Consider the following 17,814-nt stretch of genomic DNA (forward strand, 5'->3'; position numbering starts at 1 on the left):
ACTGTTATGCACAATACCTGATTATTTTTCCAATTAAAATTTAAGTTACATTCCATTTGAGTAAAAAGGGTGTAGAAAGGAACTGCAGCTGCTGGTTCAAACCGAAGATAGGCACAAAAATGCTGGAGTAACTCAGCGGGACAGGCAGTTTCTCTGGAGAGAAGGAATGGGTGACGTTTTGGGTCGGGACCCTTCTTAAATTTCTGGCTAGAAATTTGTTAACACCTCAAAGGGGGAATTGGTCAAAAAGCTGATGCTGGAACTATGTATAAAAATATTAGAAAATACTGGAAATACTCAGTATGGCAGGCAGCACTGATGACCTGTAAAGTTAATAGGCCTTTTTCACGGGACGACTTGACGCAAGATGTAGCCAGAGTGAAGTAGGCGTGGTCTAGCACGATATCACACGATATAACGGGGGGTAGACAAAGAGTTCCCACGGTACTCGGCATTTCTGTTATTTGTGCGAGTGACTTGTCCGTCTCCCGAGCTTTCCCGTTAAATCTTGAAAGACATTGTAAACTGTCAAGTGTAATTAAATCATCACGTGGCACAAATGATGGGGGGGAGAGAGAGAAATGAGGGGAGACGTATATACACACACAAAGCAGAGTTTTACTGTGTATGTGGGAGACACAGATGGACTGAGCACAGTACCTCGGTCTTAATGTGTGTGGGAGAGGGGGAGAAAGAGACATACACTCACAGAGGCAGAGTCTCTCAGCCTGTGTGAGAGGGAGGGAGGGAGAGAGAGAGAGGCACACACAAGGTGGATGTGAAATCTCACCTGCCTGTTTCAGTGACAGACACCCGCCGCCAGTAAATGAAGACACCCCCATCTGTCTCCCCCTCCTCTCCCTCGACTCCCCCACCTTTCCCTCCCAACTCCAGTCCCGTCCCGACCCCCTGGGAAACTGAAGGGAGCAACAATTAACTGCTGCCTGCCCGCTGAGTTAAAGAGTTCCCACGGTAGTAAGACGATGTTAGTTGCGCCCAAGTTTAAATTTCCAACGTGTGTTTCAGAGTAAAGAGTCAGCGCAGAATCCTTGATAATCAAAAACTGTCTGAATCAGCAAGTTAGACACAAAATGCTGGAGTAACTCAGCGGGCCAAGCAGCATCTATCTCTCAAAGAAGTACATGTGAAAAATTTCTCACGGACCATAAAAATGCGGGACCTTTCAGTAAAGTCCCTTTTAAAGATTATAGTTATTTTCTTGAATCTCATTAACATAACTCATGAATAAGTTGATGTCCATATGCGGATGCAAATCTTTATTTTTTAAATTCAATCCCACAGAAGACAATTTTTACTCACCTTCTGTCCCCTCTGTCCAGCTTCCGGGTTCACCGTTCACAGAAGTTCCCACGGTACACGCAAGAGTCAGTACGGATATCGCACTGGCCACTACGTGCATAAAATGTTGCAATGTTCAACCACAAGTGTACGTCACTCTTGGAGAAATTCAAGCTTGTTTGAATTTTCTCCCGAGTCACCAAGTTACACGAATACCTGCCGTTAGCGCCACGGTGGTCCACGAATGCCGTACGGTTATCGCAAGAGGTTCCCACGATGTTCAACTCTTGCGTCAAGTCGCCCCGTGAGAAAGGGGTTTAACTCTGATTCTTTCTCCACAGATCCGGCCTGACCTGCCACTTATATCCAGCATTTTGTGTTTCTAATTCAAAGGTTTGAAATATGTGATAGTTTAAAAAATGCTTTGGTTGTGGTCTATCACTAGGTTCAGTAAAGTGCGGAACCTTGCCACCAAATTGGTCTTGCATTATAGAAAGGCTCTTCCATGATGAAATCTGACGGAAAGTGGGTAAAACTGGGTTAGATTTGCAGGGAAGAGACCTCCGATATTTGACGCAGGTTGGTGTGGTGCTGGTGGTGGTGGAGGAGGAGGATTTTTTTCCCAGGATGTCGTCTGCACACCAAAGCTCGCGTTTGGCGCCAAACTTGACCCAAAATGACCCACGGTCAACCCAGGTCTGTACTACTGTAGTGGCTGCGGGGAGACACTTAAACATCTGTAAATCATTGCTTAAATGTTAGTCAGTTATTTTGGAGGGCTTTTATGTGAGGGGGGGGGGGGGGGGGGGGGGGTGAAGGGGTAAACTTTAATTCTTAGTCCCCTACCTGGTCGGAGAGGCGGGGAGCGGTCAATGCCTTACCGGGTCGCCGTGCAGTAAGCTCCGCAGCGCTGTGCCCGCCAACTCCCAGCTGGGGCTGCGGGCGTCCGGCCGCGGGCGGCGCCGGTTGTAGGTCCGACCCCGGCAACTCTACCCCTGGCTGCGAGGCGCTCCAAATCGGACGCCTGCAGCCCCAGCTCCGCGAATGTTGGGAGTCGGCGGCGTCGCAGCGCTGGGATACCAGCGGGGAGCGGGCAATGCCTTACCGGGTCGCCGTGCGGTAAGCTCCGGAGCGCTTTGGCCGCCGACTCCCAACATTCGCGGAGCTGGGGCTGCGGGCGTCCGGCCGCGGGCAACGCTGGATTTGGAGCGCCTCGCAGCCAGGAGTAGAGTTGCCGGGGCCGGAGCTCCAACCGGTGCCGCCCGCGGCCGGACAGAGCCCCCAGCTCCGCGATGTTGGGAGTCGCCGACCAGGTAGGGGACTAAGAATTAAAGTTTCCCCCTTCACACCCCACCACCACATAAAATCCCTCCAAACTAACTGACTAACATTTATGCAATGATTTACAATGATTCCCCGGTCTCCGGGGAGGAGGCAGCCGCTCCAGACTTTTCAAGCCGCCCGCGCTACCTACCTAATCTACGCTAAAAATCTTCCATTCAGAAATCCGAAAATGTCCGAAATCCGACAAGTGTCTGGTCCCAAGGTTTTCGGATAAAAGGTTGTGCACCTGTACACAGTAATGTTTATCCCAAGGCACATACACACACAATTACTTAAAGGGAATCTACTTACTATACTGGTTCAAAGGCTTGTTTCTGCAGGTAATGCCGACCAAGCATGTGACATTGAAGATTATGGAAGTGGCAACCAGCTACACATTGCACATCACTGAATGCCACTGCACGGGCCAGGATTTCCCCATGAATGAGCAGAACAATCGTAAGGAAGTCCTACATGGTTCGATTACCAGCTAATTGCCATTCCATAGAAAATGAAAGATAGCAAGTTTATTGATTAACAAAGACAAGGTTTCCTTTTTTTTCTTTTACACGAATTGTGTCACAAGTAATGAATTATTATTTCTCTTAAAGCAATATTCTATATTTAATGGGAGACTACCTTGAGTTCCACACTGGTTGAACATTTCTACCACCTTTTCTGGTAGCATGAGTGAACAAAAACTGGATTGTTCCTGTCACGGTCTCCAAACACTGATTGAAACCAAGGTGCATGCCTTCAGATGAGTGAAACACCCTTGGTTTAGTTGTAGCATTTCTAGAAAGATTGGATTCAAGCCTCTTTTCAGACAGCGCCAATGAGTAAATAGCACTGTTATACACCAGCATACAAGGTTGACATCTTACAGACACAAAAAGCTGGAGTAACTCAGCGGGTCAGGCAGCAGCGGCGCTAGAGAAAAGAAATTGGTGACATTTCGGGTCGACACCCTTCTTCAGACTGAAAGTCAATGGAAAGGGAAACTAGAGTCATGGACGGTACTTGGGACAAATGAATGGGAGATACGCAGAAAGCAACGATGATCAAGGAAATGTGGAGCCTATAGTGGTCTGTGGGATAGGTGATGAGTTACACAAACAGCGGAACTGAGAAGGATGAGAGTAAAACGTACACCAACTAGGGTGGTGGAGGGAAAAGAGAGAGAGGAGATACAAGGGTTACTTGAAGTTCTCTGCGTACTTTCAAGAGAAAGCTTGATAGGGCTCTTAAAGATAGCAGAGTCAGGGGATATGGGGAGAAGGCAGGAACGGGGTACTGATTAGGGATGATCAGCCATGATCACATTGAAGGGCCGAATGGCCGAATGGCCTACTCCTGCACCTATTGTCCATTAGAGAAATCGCAGTAAGATGCTCAAGCACAATACGAGGTGCTGGTCCACCTGACATCCTACAGATGTATTCATGGTTGAGCAGTGGAAGCGCTTTTCTCCAAGCTCAAGTTTTGGAAAAGAGACGCACCTTATCCCAACCCCACAGTGTTGATGCAAGTCCCCTGCTTTGGTTCTTAAAGGGATGGTTGGAAATTGCCGATTAAAACTCGAGTTCATTTAAAAATAGCTAATTACTCCACTGGACCCAAAATCCAAAGTCTCAAACAACCCTCCATACTTCCTGACTTATCTGAGGCCTGTTCAAAATTATCTGATTTTGTGTAACCCTGACTGGCTAACAGAGGGGATTAAGTGTGGAATGTATTGCAATGTATTCGAATGAATCCCACTATCCTACTTCCTTTGCCATTTTTGCTGTCACCCAAACTAGGCATGTGTGATATAAGCTTGAACTGGAGAGTGTGCTGATACAACTGCTGTCAACTTCCGAGGCCCTCAAGTGTAACTAGGTCCTACCCAGGCAGAATGCAATGGTCGGTTGGAAATAACATAATATTGTCAATTATATCTGCCTGCAGGGAAATAAGATAATGGCATAAATCCTTTCCTCTAATCTTTATCTGGAATATTATATTCTATAAATTCTCTAATACTGCACTTCCCCACTCCCCTCAACTGCTGATAGTGAGAGGGGAGGGGAGGCGGAGGCGGAGGGCGAGGGGAGGAGAAAACGGGCAGCAGAAAAGTGCCCAAGAATAATGGCACAATGTTGGCTCCTATACAGACAAACGTTACACAGATTTCCTGTAATAATTACCTGATTGATACAAAGATAATACTGTTCTGTAACTACAATAAATGGAAGGAAATTATCTAACGTTCGGATATTTACCATAATTCATAACAAACCATGACGATGTTATCTAGACCATGCCTAATAATTTGGGAATGGAAATTAAATTATTAGCCACACTGGTTAAATATCTTTCTGCCCTGATTACGTGCCATTAGCCAAACCATTCACTTCATTATAGTATTTATCTGGATTCACTGTTGGACGTTGTTCCCATTTAACACACACTCGTCTGAAGAAAAAACCCAGAATGAGAATTTTAAGAAATGAAAAATCAGGATGTAAAATGTACAAGGCCCATTGTCAGAGAAAAATATTTAAACGTACAAAATTTGCTGCCAAAGTGCACTCCCCACCCAGTTATCAAACACAGGATACAACCAAGCTTGTTTACTTCTTACAATTCAATGCATACAAAAAAGGTCTCTGTACAGCTCTGTTGTCAGGTCAATAATTAGTGTTGAAATCCTGAAATATCCAGATAAACTGGTACCACACTTCCCTCCCTCAAATACTTGTCAAAGGTCTACTTTCCTTCCCTGGGTTACTCCCCATTCGTCTTCTGTAAATTGTCAGATGTGCATTTGCTGGATGGCAGTTGCAAGAGTAACCCTTTGCATCCACAACTTAATTTTAAGCACTTAGACGGCTTCGATGAGTGATGATCGCAGCCCATGTAATATTGCACACCCAGGGGCAGATCTACTATGAAACTAATGAAGCTTGAGCTTCAGGGCCCCTAATCCCGGAGGGGCCCCAGAAGCATATTCTTCCGAGTTAAATCCCGCGGCCCCTCCTGCGGTGAGGGGCTGCGGCCGCCACGGGCTGGGGGGGGGGGGGGGGGGGGGGGGGGGGGGGGGGCTCGGGGTCAACGTCAGTGCGTGTACTCCCCTCCCAACAGCTCTCACGGGCAATGTGCCTGTGCCACTCTCAGCCCCCGCCCCTCTGGTTGGAGTCGTTCCACCCACGTGAGGCGCCATCAATGGCCCGGGGGGGGGGGGGGGTTTTAAATTGCGGGAGCGGGAACAGGAGAGAGGCGCCGATTAGTCGAGGTGCAGATTAGATATGAGGTGGAGTTTAGTGGTGAGGTGTGAGGTTTAGTTATATTGAGGTGGGGTTAAGGTGTGAGGTTTATTTGTGGGGCGAGGTACGGTTTAGTCGAGGCGAGGTTTAGGTGTGAGGAGAAGTTTGGTAGTGAAGTATCATCGAGTCGAGGGGTTTAGTGAGACGAGGGGATTAGTCGAGGTGTAGGCGTGTAGGTGAGTGGATGTGAGTGTAGGTGAGGTGAGGTGAGGAGAACCGAGGTGCTGCTGAAGGAGACAAAACCACTGCCTTCTATGGCAGAGAATTTCACAAATTCGCAACTCTGGGTGAAAAAGTATTTTCTCATCTCAATTCTAGGCAAAGAGACATTTCAGGTAACATATTTTTTGTAAAGATTTTTTTAGCTGTATGAGGCCATTTATGGAAACATATAAGATTATTAAGGGTTTGGACACGCTAGAGGCAGCAAACGTGTTTTCAATGCTGGGAGAACCAGGGGTCACAGTTTAAGAAGAAAGGGTAGGCCATTTGGAATGGAGATGAGGAAATACTTTTTCACACAGAGAGTTGTTAATAGACAATAGACAATAGGTACAGGAGAAGGCAATTTGACCCTTCGAGCCAGCACCGCCATTCAATGTGATCATGGCTGATCATCCACAATCAGTACCCCGTTCCTGCCTTCTCCCCAATTACCCTGACTCGGCTATCTTCAAGAGTGGATTGGCAGTGGAGGCCAATTCTCTAGAGGCTTTCAAGAGAAAGATGGATAGAGCTCTTAAAGATAGCAGAGTCAATGGATATGGGGAGAAGGCAGTAATGGGGTACTGATTGTGGATGATCATAGAAATGTCTATTGTCTATTTTATGAAATATATATATCTTTTGGGGGCTATTTTACTGCTTATGTGTTAGAAAAATTCTAAGCCTCTGTTATGTAAACTACCAGCAGAAAGCTTGAGAATCACTTTCAATTTATTGAAAATGCAGGAGCTTCAGGGAAGATGCCCCCTTAACCCCCATCGGGGCGCTACCCCTGGACCCCACCAGGGGCCTAGCCAGCCTGCCGTGGAACAACCCCATTGAAGAAGATAACAGTGGCTAAGCAGACTTCATTGCTGGTTGCGAAGGGGCCCTCCATAACAGTTCAAGCTTCAGGGCCCCAAAAATGTTGGTCCGCCACTGTGCACAACAGCACGTTCCGACAATGCATAGCTGTACCTCCAAGATACAAACTTAGCAGATCAAATTACAGGTTAACGCAATATGACACAATCAGAAAAAAAAAACCCACAATGCCTAACATTCGAAAATGACAGTCTTTTATTGTTGGGCTTCAAATAAGGTGGTAAGGATTAAATAAAAAATCTTTGATGGCTTTAAAAGAAAGCTATATAAAGCAACAGCAGGGGGCTGGAGCTTGTAAACCACAGGAGAAACGTTAAGTAATTCCTATTCCACTTTTGATGGCTGTTAGAAATTCTATTTAAAAAAAACATCACCAGAAGGAGAAAATCTCATGAGGTTCCAGTCATATCCTGTGATCATGCATAATGTGCTTCAAAAGTTGGTTTTCTACCAATTCTGTTGATCAATTTCACCTCCTTCAGTCTCTCTTGTCTCGATCATGTTTACATCAGCCGTGACTCAGTGACAAGTGTCACTGAGGCACGAGGAGTGGACCTGTCAACGGTGATTTATGAGCGCATCAAACTCCGACTTGTCCAAAGTGAGGCCCACAGTTCATTAATTAGAGTATTGTGACTTTGAAGACTACGCTCAGACTGTAGGGTTTTCGTATATTTGCCTTAATTTATACGCTCGGAAATGCGCATCTCCAAGGAGAAACTGAAACTCACTGTCTTTGAACTTCTTCTGACTCTGCAAGAATCATCCCTTTGTCCATCATGAAGACTGCATTCCTAAGTCATTAACGCACATTGAACTACAGCTGATGAGTAAAAGCCTCTCTGAATTAGAATACAGAAATGAAACAAAGCTGAGACCTCTGGAAAGCCTTCATTACAAGCGTATCGCACAATCACATGCCTCTTCTCTCTCTCTCTCTCTCTCTCTCTCTCTCTCTCTCTCTCTCTCTCTCTCTCTCTGCCATTTCCTTTTTTAATTACGTCTTATTATTTTGCAATACACACATAAATACATGGACACACGTACCTCTTTAGTAGGTTTCCCTGCATGCTGTTGCTGCAGAAGCTGTAGATGTAACTGTTCTTGCTGTTTCTTATAAAACTCCTGAAGTTGTTGCTGTCGTGATAAAACAAAAATAAACTTTAGAAAAAAATAATAAGCGTTTTAAATATTTTTCCTGACAAGGTGCAATTTGAAAAGAGATATACAGCCACGTCTTCTTATCGACACTTTTCCGACCTTTTTAGATTGAAACTTGCCAATAAATCCCTTAATGTCTGAACTATTCTTCGCATTATCATTTCAAAACTAATCTTTAAAATGAACTAATGAAAACATGCCATTTTCCGCACTAAGTAATTAAAATATGGCAAGATGTGACCTTTGTCTGTATGAAGAAAGCCAGAAGATGTCCTTGCTGAGAATACATGGCTATTCACCGACCAGTCAATGTAATAATTCAAGGGAGTAATTATTAGCAATTTTCTAAACAGGTCACTCAAAAGTGATCCGTAAGCAAGAGCAGTCAACCTCTTCTAATATATCTGGCACAAGGGCATAGCACAAGAATTAGTAGCCTTATTTCAGGAGCTGTCTCAATGGGAAAAAAAACAAATTAAAATCTGCATTTGACAAAAGCTTCATTTTCGCAGGGATCTGAAGTCACTTTTGATCAGTGCAGCCCAAATTCACTCACTCTAACACACTTTCTCATTGTGGTACAGCAAGAAAAACATTTTCCACGGGGAGTTATTGGTCTGAGCCAGGGACTGGAGCTGTGTGTAAAATGCACAAGGCTTCGGGAAGTTATATCTCGCATTAATATTGATCACTGCAGACAGAATTCAACCTTGTGAGAGAAAAACACTGTGCACTACATGTTTGAAATCAGTGTAATTTTAATTCCAGTTGCCTTCACAGATTGCAAATCCTTCATCTAGAGGTGCAGAAGCCCTTTCTAAACAAAAACAAGATGACTTATATAATACTCAATACAATTTCATGTAATTGCTAATTTACGGTACAACTCCGCACCATCTGGGCCTATCAAAGATCTCCAGAGTAATGTTCAAAATTATCGGCCTATTTAAAATGTTTGTCTAATTATATTAGTGTAAATACTTGATGGACAGCTTCTCTGTGGAGTGATGTATTAATGTATTTTGTAAGTTGCTTGCGGCAATACAGGTTAGTAAACCTATGCACTGCACTCTGATGGGGGATGATTACATTAAGACTGACTTTTTTGTTACCAGTGGATTCATTAATTCAGACGTTTAACTTGAGCAGAACATATGGTGCAATGCCACTGTGAAGTATTGTTAATAAACAAGCCAGGCACCACTACAGCAATTTTAGTGCAAATATATGGGGCAGCATTGGCAAAGTCTGGTTGGAAATGCCAAAAGGGAATTAGAAAATAGGTGCAAGAGGAGGCCATTTGGCCCTTTGAGCCAGCACCGCCATTTATTGTGATCATGGCTGATCGTCCCAAATCAATAACCCATAGAAACATAGAAAATAAGTGCAGGAAGAGTCGACATTAATTATGACAAAATTAATGACAAAACCAAATCCTAAATCAACCACAACCCTAAGCAAACAACATTTATAATAACCATGTGAATGGTTATTTGGCTCATTTATATTAGTTAGTTGGAGATGCCCAAGAAATTATCCTAAGGTTATCTTGTGGAAAACTTCCGGATTCAGTTCAAAGGTTGCCAGAGAAATTACCCAAGATGCTAAATGTTCTTTGCAGGACAGTCTGGTTGATATTATATATTGAGGGGATCGAGTGAGTACAATTAGAAAGATCTCACAGAGCACTTAATATTATTCTGCATTTTAGAACACGGTTGTATGAATTAATTCCGGAAGAGGTCTAGTTCACATCATTACCAATGTGAAGCAAAACAAAACACAAGTGCTCAGCACCCCTCACTGTATCTGATCAGGAAAATGGACAGACAACTTTTCAGGATAGGACCCTTCTTCAGACACAAAACATCATCTGTCCAACTCTCTCTGCAGATGCTGCCTGGCCTGCTGACTTTCTCCTTTTGATCATGAGACATAGGAGCAGAATTAGGCCATTTGACTCACTGAGCCTGCTTCACCATTCGATCATGGCTGATCTATTTTTCCCTCTCAACCTTATTCTCCTGCCTTCTCCCCATGACCTTTGACGCACTTACTAATCAAGAATCTATCAATCTCCGCTTTAAAAATGCCCAATAACTTGGCCGCCACCAATTCCACAGATTCACGACCCACTGGCAAAAGAAATTCCTCCTCATCTGCATTCTAAAAGTACATCCTTTTATTCTGAGGCTGTGCCCTCTGGTCCTGGACTCTCCTCGTCTTATTTTGGTCCATGTTCCATGATCTGCAATCTTTTGTACCACAATGTGAAGCTCAGGTCAATCCAAGTGGACTGCAAAACTCAGTCTCAGACAATTTTAGTTCTCATTTAACTTCCATCACACGGGAACAAAATTAGGTTTGCAAGTAAGATTTGGTATGTAATGTTTGTAAGTAATATACATAGGTATGAGCTCAAGTTAGACAAAATCTTTCTTCCTACATTATTTTGAACATATAAAGTTCTTAAGGGATTGGACTAGATGCTAGTTGCAGGAAAAAAGTTCCCGATGTTGGGGGAGCCCAGAAGCAGGGGTCACAGTTTAAGAATAACGGATTTCAGATTGAGATGAGTAAAAACTTCTTTACCTAGAGAGTTGTGAATCTGTGGAATACTCTGCCACAGAACGCAGTGGAAGCCAATTCACTGGATGTTTTCAAGAGAGAGTTAGATATAATTCTTAGGGCTAATGGAATCAAGGGATATGGGGAGAAAGCAGGAACAGGGTACTGAATTTGGATGATCAGCCATGATCATATTGAATGGTGGTGCTGGCTCAAAGTGCTGAATGGCCTATTCCTGAATCTATGTTCCTATGTTTGTTACAGCTGGCATTTATTTTACCAACGTACTGCATGATCAGTTTTGCCCCAGACGCAAGTAAAATTTGCTCCCTAGACAAGCAAAATATCAATGTTTTGCCTATGTTCGATCTATGCCTTCTTATTAAGTTATGATGTTTCATGCAAGGATATATTGAGAATCTACCATTACTATTATTTTTTGAGTAATTGTCTAAATGCAAGAAAAGGTAACAGAAAAAAAGTCTCAGAAGTCTGCCAAATGCAAGCCTCCTCACCAAAGGAATAGTTTTATGGTACATGATTTAATAATGTAACTTAGTAAGGTGTTGGGGGGAAAAAAGATCAGTTCAGCAATCCAGCAAACTATCTGAATCAGTACAAAATTTAGGTTTATTAATTGTTGATGTCGACCAAACTGGGTAATATTATGCAAGATCATTTGTATACAACACACCCATTTCAATGCGTGGATTGATATTCAACTGAAGATAGTTTTATATTGTGCAAAATTGAACCCCTTTGATCTGAAGCTCTGTCGCTACGAATAGGGACCACTCTGGCTCTTCTCCGAAAATAGGGGCTATGCTGAAAATGTTGTAGTGCTATGTTTCATGTGCTTTTGCCCAATTGGGGTTTTTATTTTGAAAAAGATTATTTAAATGGGAGTTTGTACCATGTTTAACACAGCAGAAGAGAAATGCAATTTCTAGGCAAATAATTTACGGTTTTAACACTCTTTGGCAAATTTTCATCAGAACTTTTGCAGGCAAAATTGAGAAACTAAATTTTGGTAAACCTTCGGTTACAACGGGACAGTGAAAAAAATTGTTAGACAAAATTCCACACCAGAGTCGAGGGAAGATGCTTCCCATATATAAATAATCGGTGGTCTAAAGGCTGGGTTAAAATTAGAGGGGCAACTGTGTGCTAGGTGGAAGTCCCACCTTTCTCGGCATGTAGCTCACAATCATACAAACTTGACTGATATTATTCAGCAACACGAAAAATTTGGTTTCAGGCACCGATCTTTAGATTATGTTTTACCACAGGCACGAAAATGTGCTTTATAGAAGTGAATGGAGATAAAAGGGACAACTTGCCATAAATGGTTTAGGTTTGTTATTGTCACATTAACTAAGGTACAATGAAAAGCTTTATTTTGCATGCTATCCAAACAGGTCAGATACCTGACCTGCCCTGTTTTGGCCTGCCCCGCCATTCTTCTAACTTTCTTTCCCACCACCCCTGCTATCAGTCTGAAGAAAAGTGCTGACCCAAAACATCACCTACCCATGTTCTCCAGGGATGCTGCCTGACCTGCTGAGTTACTCCAGCATTTTATATCTTTCCTTGGTAAACCAGCACCTGCAGTTCCCTGTTTCTACAGTTCAATTACAGCATACATAAATACCATCAGTTCAAACTCAAGTACAATAGATAGAGCAAAGGGAAAAATACAGAGTGCAGAATATAGTTCTCAGCATTGTAGCACATTGTAATGCATCAGTTCCAGAGACAGAGTCCAATGTCCGCAATGGGCTAGAGGTGAATTGAACAGTACCCTAGCTTATGGAAGGACATTTCAGAAGGCTGGTAATGGATGAGAAGAAGTACATTCTGCTGGATGGGAGCTGTGAGAAAGAGGAATGACTGAGGTGAGACAAGTCTTTGACTGCTTTTCGAGGAACAGGATTAAGCCATTCGGCCCATCAGGTCTACTACGTCATCCAATCATGGCTGATCTATCTTTCCTTCTCAACCCCATTCTCCTGTCTTTGCCCCATAACCCCAGACGCCCTTCCTAATCAAGAATCTGTCAATTTGCACCTTACAAAATACCCACTGACTTGGAATCCACAGCCGCCTGTGGCAATGAATTCCACAGATTCATCAACCTGACTAAACTCTCTGGCAGTGTTTTGGATAGAGTCATAGAGTGATACAGTGTGGAACTTGCCCACACCGGCCAACATGTCCTAGCTACACGAGTCCCACTTGCCTGCGTTTGATCCATATCCCTCCAAACTTGTCCTATCCATGTACCTGTCTAACTGTTTCTTAAACGCTGGGATAGTCCCACCCTCAACTACTTCCTCTGGCAGCTTGGTCCCTACACCCACCACTCTTTGTGTGACTTCTTCAGTCTGAAGAAGGGTCTCGACTCGAAATATCACACATTCCTTCTGTCCTGAGATGCTGCCTTTCCCGCTGAGTTACTCCAGCATTTTTGCGTCTACCTTCGATTTAAACCAGCATCTGCAGTTCTTTCCTACACCCTTTGTGTGATACTTGATTTACTAGTTGATGAAGAGTTTACCTGCTGCAGCATGATAGCCTGTTGCTGCTGAAGCAAGGCCTGGAGTTGCTGAGGAGTCAGTACTTGTTGCTGTAATATCTGTTGCATTTGCTGCGGAGTTATCACTTGAGGTGTCATCATAGCCACTGATACAGGAACCTAAAGACATAACAAATGAAAATTAGGATCTAAACATTCTCAACATCCCACAATTACTCGCAATGACTGTCACAGATATATCAACATAAATTAAACGCAGATATCTCCAAATTAGTTCGAAAGCCATAATTGGGCGTCAATCAATGGCTGAAGAAGAGTCTCGACCCGAAACGCCACCTATTCCTTATCTCCAGAGATGCTGTCTGGCCCGCTGAGTTACCCCAGCATTTTTTGTCTACCTTCCGTGATTCAATCCAACTTCCTTTGAGATTATAATATTGTAATTCTTTTTGTTTTAACCAGGTTTTGGGGATGCAGAGATCAAACTTTAAAACATTACATATTTTGCTTATTACATCAAAGTTCCTATTCTTTGTCCTTAGTTCCTGGCTTGGTGGTTAGTTAAGAACTGGATCAAAGAACATTAGAACCCAGGATAATTGTTTTCGCAATTAGCTTGCTTCCATCATTGTAGTATTTAAAATTTGAAATTAACTTTTTTTTTAAATTATGGCATATGCAGATTTGCTACTATAAATGCAAATGAAAAGGACAAATATTGCTATCATTAATACAAATCTGAATTGCCTTCGCTTGTTCCTACAGGAGTACAGCCTTCTCAAAACAGCATCCACTGTGTTCTCAATTTTGTGTACGCTAATCTAAACTATGAATGTTACACGGCAGATCTTTTTATATTGCTGACACAGTCAGCAGATTTTTTTACTGACATTTCAGTGACAAACAGTTACAATGATGAACCTGATAGCATTTCACATTTGCAACAGTTAACAAGGGCATCCTTCTGAACTGAAACTGAGTAACCTGGAACATTGTATCTAAAGGATGATGTCTTGTTCTGATAATGAAGTCAACATTAAAATGACAGTCTGTCTTGAACAAGGTTGCATAGTTATTTTCAAGCTTACACTTAATGACAATCCTATAAATTTTGCATGTTTATAGAATGAAATTCAGCTATTGAAATCAATCATTGCATTCTGTTGAAGCACTGAGATATTGGATACAAATTTCAGGCATCTCTATACGCAATCCTTTCTTTAAAAAAAATATGTTTTAAATGAACAAATAAAAGCAACGCATTTTATGTTTTATCAGCTGAAAAGTATTATTGTAAAACTGATTAAAATACATAGGCTGTATTCCTGGCATAATTATTTCTAAATGGCGTTTTATTATTTTTGCAGATATATGGCTTAAATTTTGCACTAGATTTCCGAATTCCATCTGGTTTACATTTATTTCACCCATGAATGCAAACTTCCATTGATCACACTAAGGTAGAAACATGAAAGTGTAAACTGATCTATAGCTTTATATCATCCTCAGGGATTTTTTTTTATTCCTACCTAAAAATAGGCTTGTGCCAGTGAAAGGATTTAGAAAGGTATTGAATAACAATCCTGTGTGCAGAGAACCCAGCAAACAAAACTTAATTCAGCGTTATGCTGTGGAAAGACATTTCAGTATTTCTACAATTAAGACTTGTAAGCTATTTTATCACTTCTATCCCACTGCCCTCAGTGATTTCTCCTGCCATTTGCATAGTGCATTCACTTTCCTAATTTCACAGTCATTATGCACTGATGTCCTGATTTCTCAGCATCACTAATCTTGACAAACTTAAATCACTGATGAAGGTCAGACAGATGAAGGAACATTGCAAACTCTTACACGGAGCCTTCCTATGACATGGCAGCAGCAAATTTCTATTAAACAACTCGAGACTCACCAAGTTCACCAGTTATTTTGGGGATAGGGTAATCGAGGTTCACATCGTAAATGCGTATGTGCCGTCCTATTGTCTTTTGCTTAGTAACCGATGTCAGAAATCAAAGAGCGTGCAGCGTTGGCAGTAGGCTATTATAGCACACACTTTATTACACCTTACTACAGAGGTCATTAGCAACAAGAGTGATTGTACAGTTCTTAACCTATTGATCACTACAACGACTGCCATTTAATCCCTTGTTGAATGACTGAAAACTGCTATAAGGCACACTGTAGTGAATACTTTAACACAAATAAATAGCTGTGCACTGAATGTTGTAAGCCAGTGCATGGAACATAGAACAGAAAACTCACTTAGGCAAAAAGAAAAGAGAAATGTATAAATCTGGTTGAGCATTAGACCGAGCTTACAACCGCCGAGTTACTCCAGCTTTCTGTGTCTAGCTTTGGTTTAAACCAGAATTTGCAGTCCCTTTCTACACCAAAATGCTTTGAAAGCATTCCACTATGTATAGTGAAACAAAGTAAAGCAAGTAGATAAATTAAAAACACCAACTGAATTATTTTCTGTAAGATTCTAAATGGAGCTTTACAATGTGCTGAAAATGCACTGCGGACTTAAGATAAATTTTAAAACTGCGAGGAAAAAAAAATCTTGTTTTCAGGAAATAATCCATAATTCATGCAATGATTAAAATAACATTCTTATATTTAAATAACAATCATACCTTAAATACATGCTCGATGATAAATCTGTTTAGCAAGGGACAACTCTAATGAAACAGCTTTTAAAAAAAACAGAGGTAGTCATTAATTGGTTACCTCAAATGTTAAAATATGATTTAAAAGGTAAAAGGACAACCACAGCATGACGTATTTTCCTGTATGAAATTTTATTTGCGACCTTATGGGTTTTTCAAGAGCATTTTACACTACACAGAGAGAAACTAAACTAGTGTCATGCAATTAAAAACAAAGATATGCATCTATTAAAGGCATGGGTCTTCAGTTTACTTTTCTCCAATAAAAATGCTCACTGTTAACCCACTGTCGCATCCATTTTGCAATTTTGCTTACTGTTGCTTCCAAAAAAAATTAAAATATATGTATTTTTTAATGTAAATTATTTTTGTGATCCAACTAAACTATACACTCCAATTAAAGGTCGCCTTTTTGTGAACCAGTCCAGCTTGAGCTCAACTGACAAATTAATTGTTCAGTCCATTTGGCAGTTATCATCTATCAATCATGTATAATACGTCACAGATTTATAAATAATATACCGTTTATGAGGGAGAACAGCATGTATTCACGTGCTACCAAAATACGGATAGTGCATCAGAACTTAGAAACAGATGCCCCCTAATTAAACGTGCTGCCTTACACAAGTCTGCAACCACTCCAACATCTTTAATAAACAGAGCAAAGTATTTCACAAAGGGCTCAACACATAACAAGGTGAACATTCTGAATTGAATGAATGTATAGAGAACAAGCAACATCAATGACGCACGAATGTTGTTTTAGGATATAACTTTTATACTAACGTTACAACAAAGCATGGTGGTGCAGCGGTAGAGCTGCTGCCTCACAGTGCCAGAGACCAGGGTTCAATCCTGACTACAACTGCTGTCAGTATGGAGTTTGTACATACTCCCCGTGACCCGAGTGGGAATTCTCCGGTTTCCTCCCACACTATAAAAGACGTAGAGGTTTGTAGCTAAATTGGCTTCAGTATAATTGTAATTTGTCCCGAGTGTCTAGGATAGCGTTAGTGTCCAGGGATCGTTGGTCGGCGCGGACTCGGTGGGCCGAAGGGTCTGTTTCCGAGCTGTATCTCTAAACTAATAATTTTCCTCACAATATGCCAAAATGCCCGCAACCATTGAATTACTACTGAAGTGTAATTATTGTTATTTGATAGGGTAAAACAGCATTATATATATATATATATATATATATATATGCCATGCAGAATCCCACAAAAAAAAATCAAATAAAAGTGAGTGATTAACTTATTTTGGTGACAGCTTCTGAGGAAAAAAGAGCTGTAAATTCTAAGATTGAGTCCAACATCAAATTATGGATTGCAATTTTTTTACATACACCTGACAGACAGGCACGTCTCCTTCTCATCAGCTTTTGAAAGGTGCTTGCAACAATGAAATCCTGCACGTGTACTCTAGGGAAGTGCCAGCCTACATTATGTGTTCATGTAAAGTGGGGCTTCAACTACAATCTTTCCGAATCAAAGGAAAGGATATTTCAACGGCTGACACTGTTTAATGATTAAAGTATTTCACTTGACTTTTAAGACACATATTAAAGTTTTAAGCATGTCCTTTAAACTTTAATAAACCATAGAGATCCATCCAGGTCATGTTTCAACTTTCGTCATATTTCAACTTTCAGGTTGGGTCATGTAATTTTGATTTTTTTTTAAACCAAGTCAAAAATTAATTTTACTCTATCAGTAGAACCATATTACATTCAATTTGCATTCCTTAACATGGGTTTTGGCCAATTGTTTATTGACAGCCACAGAAGGGCATTAATATGCCTTTATGCGATTTACCAATAACTGTATGATTGCAGACAAATTGCTTAAAAATTCAAGGT

The 17,814-nt window shown here is 41.6% G+C and overlaps 1 protein-coding gene across 20 annotated transcripts in view; it reads right to left on the reverse strand.

The window, feature by feature from the left end:
• foxp1b (forkhead box P1b) overlaps positions 1 to 17,814 on the reverse strand; it is a 474,222-nt gene that overhangs the window by 95,898 nt on the left and 360,510 nt on the right. For all 20 annotated transcript variants that reach the window (XM_055647671.1, XM_055647675.1, XM_055647681.1 and 17 more), the window contains 2 exons: positions 13,306 to 13,443; positions 8,067 to 8,156 (listed from right to left, as the gene is read on the reverse strand). In XM_055647671.1, coding sequence (XP_055503646.1) covers positions 8,067 to 8,156; positions 13,306 to 13,443 — 228 coding nt within the window. The remainder of the gene's footprint in view (positions 1 to 8,066; positions 8,157 to 13,305; positions 13,444 to 17,814) is intronic.

Source organism: Leucoraja erinacea, chromosome 16, assembly GCF_028641065.1.
Source record: "Leucoraja erinacea ecotype New England chromosome 16, Leri_hhj_1, whole genome shotgun sequence".
Lineage (NCBI taxonomy): Eukaryota > Metazoa > Chordata > Chondrichthyes > Rajiformes > Rajidae > Leucoraja > Leucoraja erinaceus.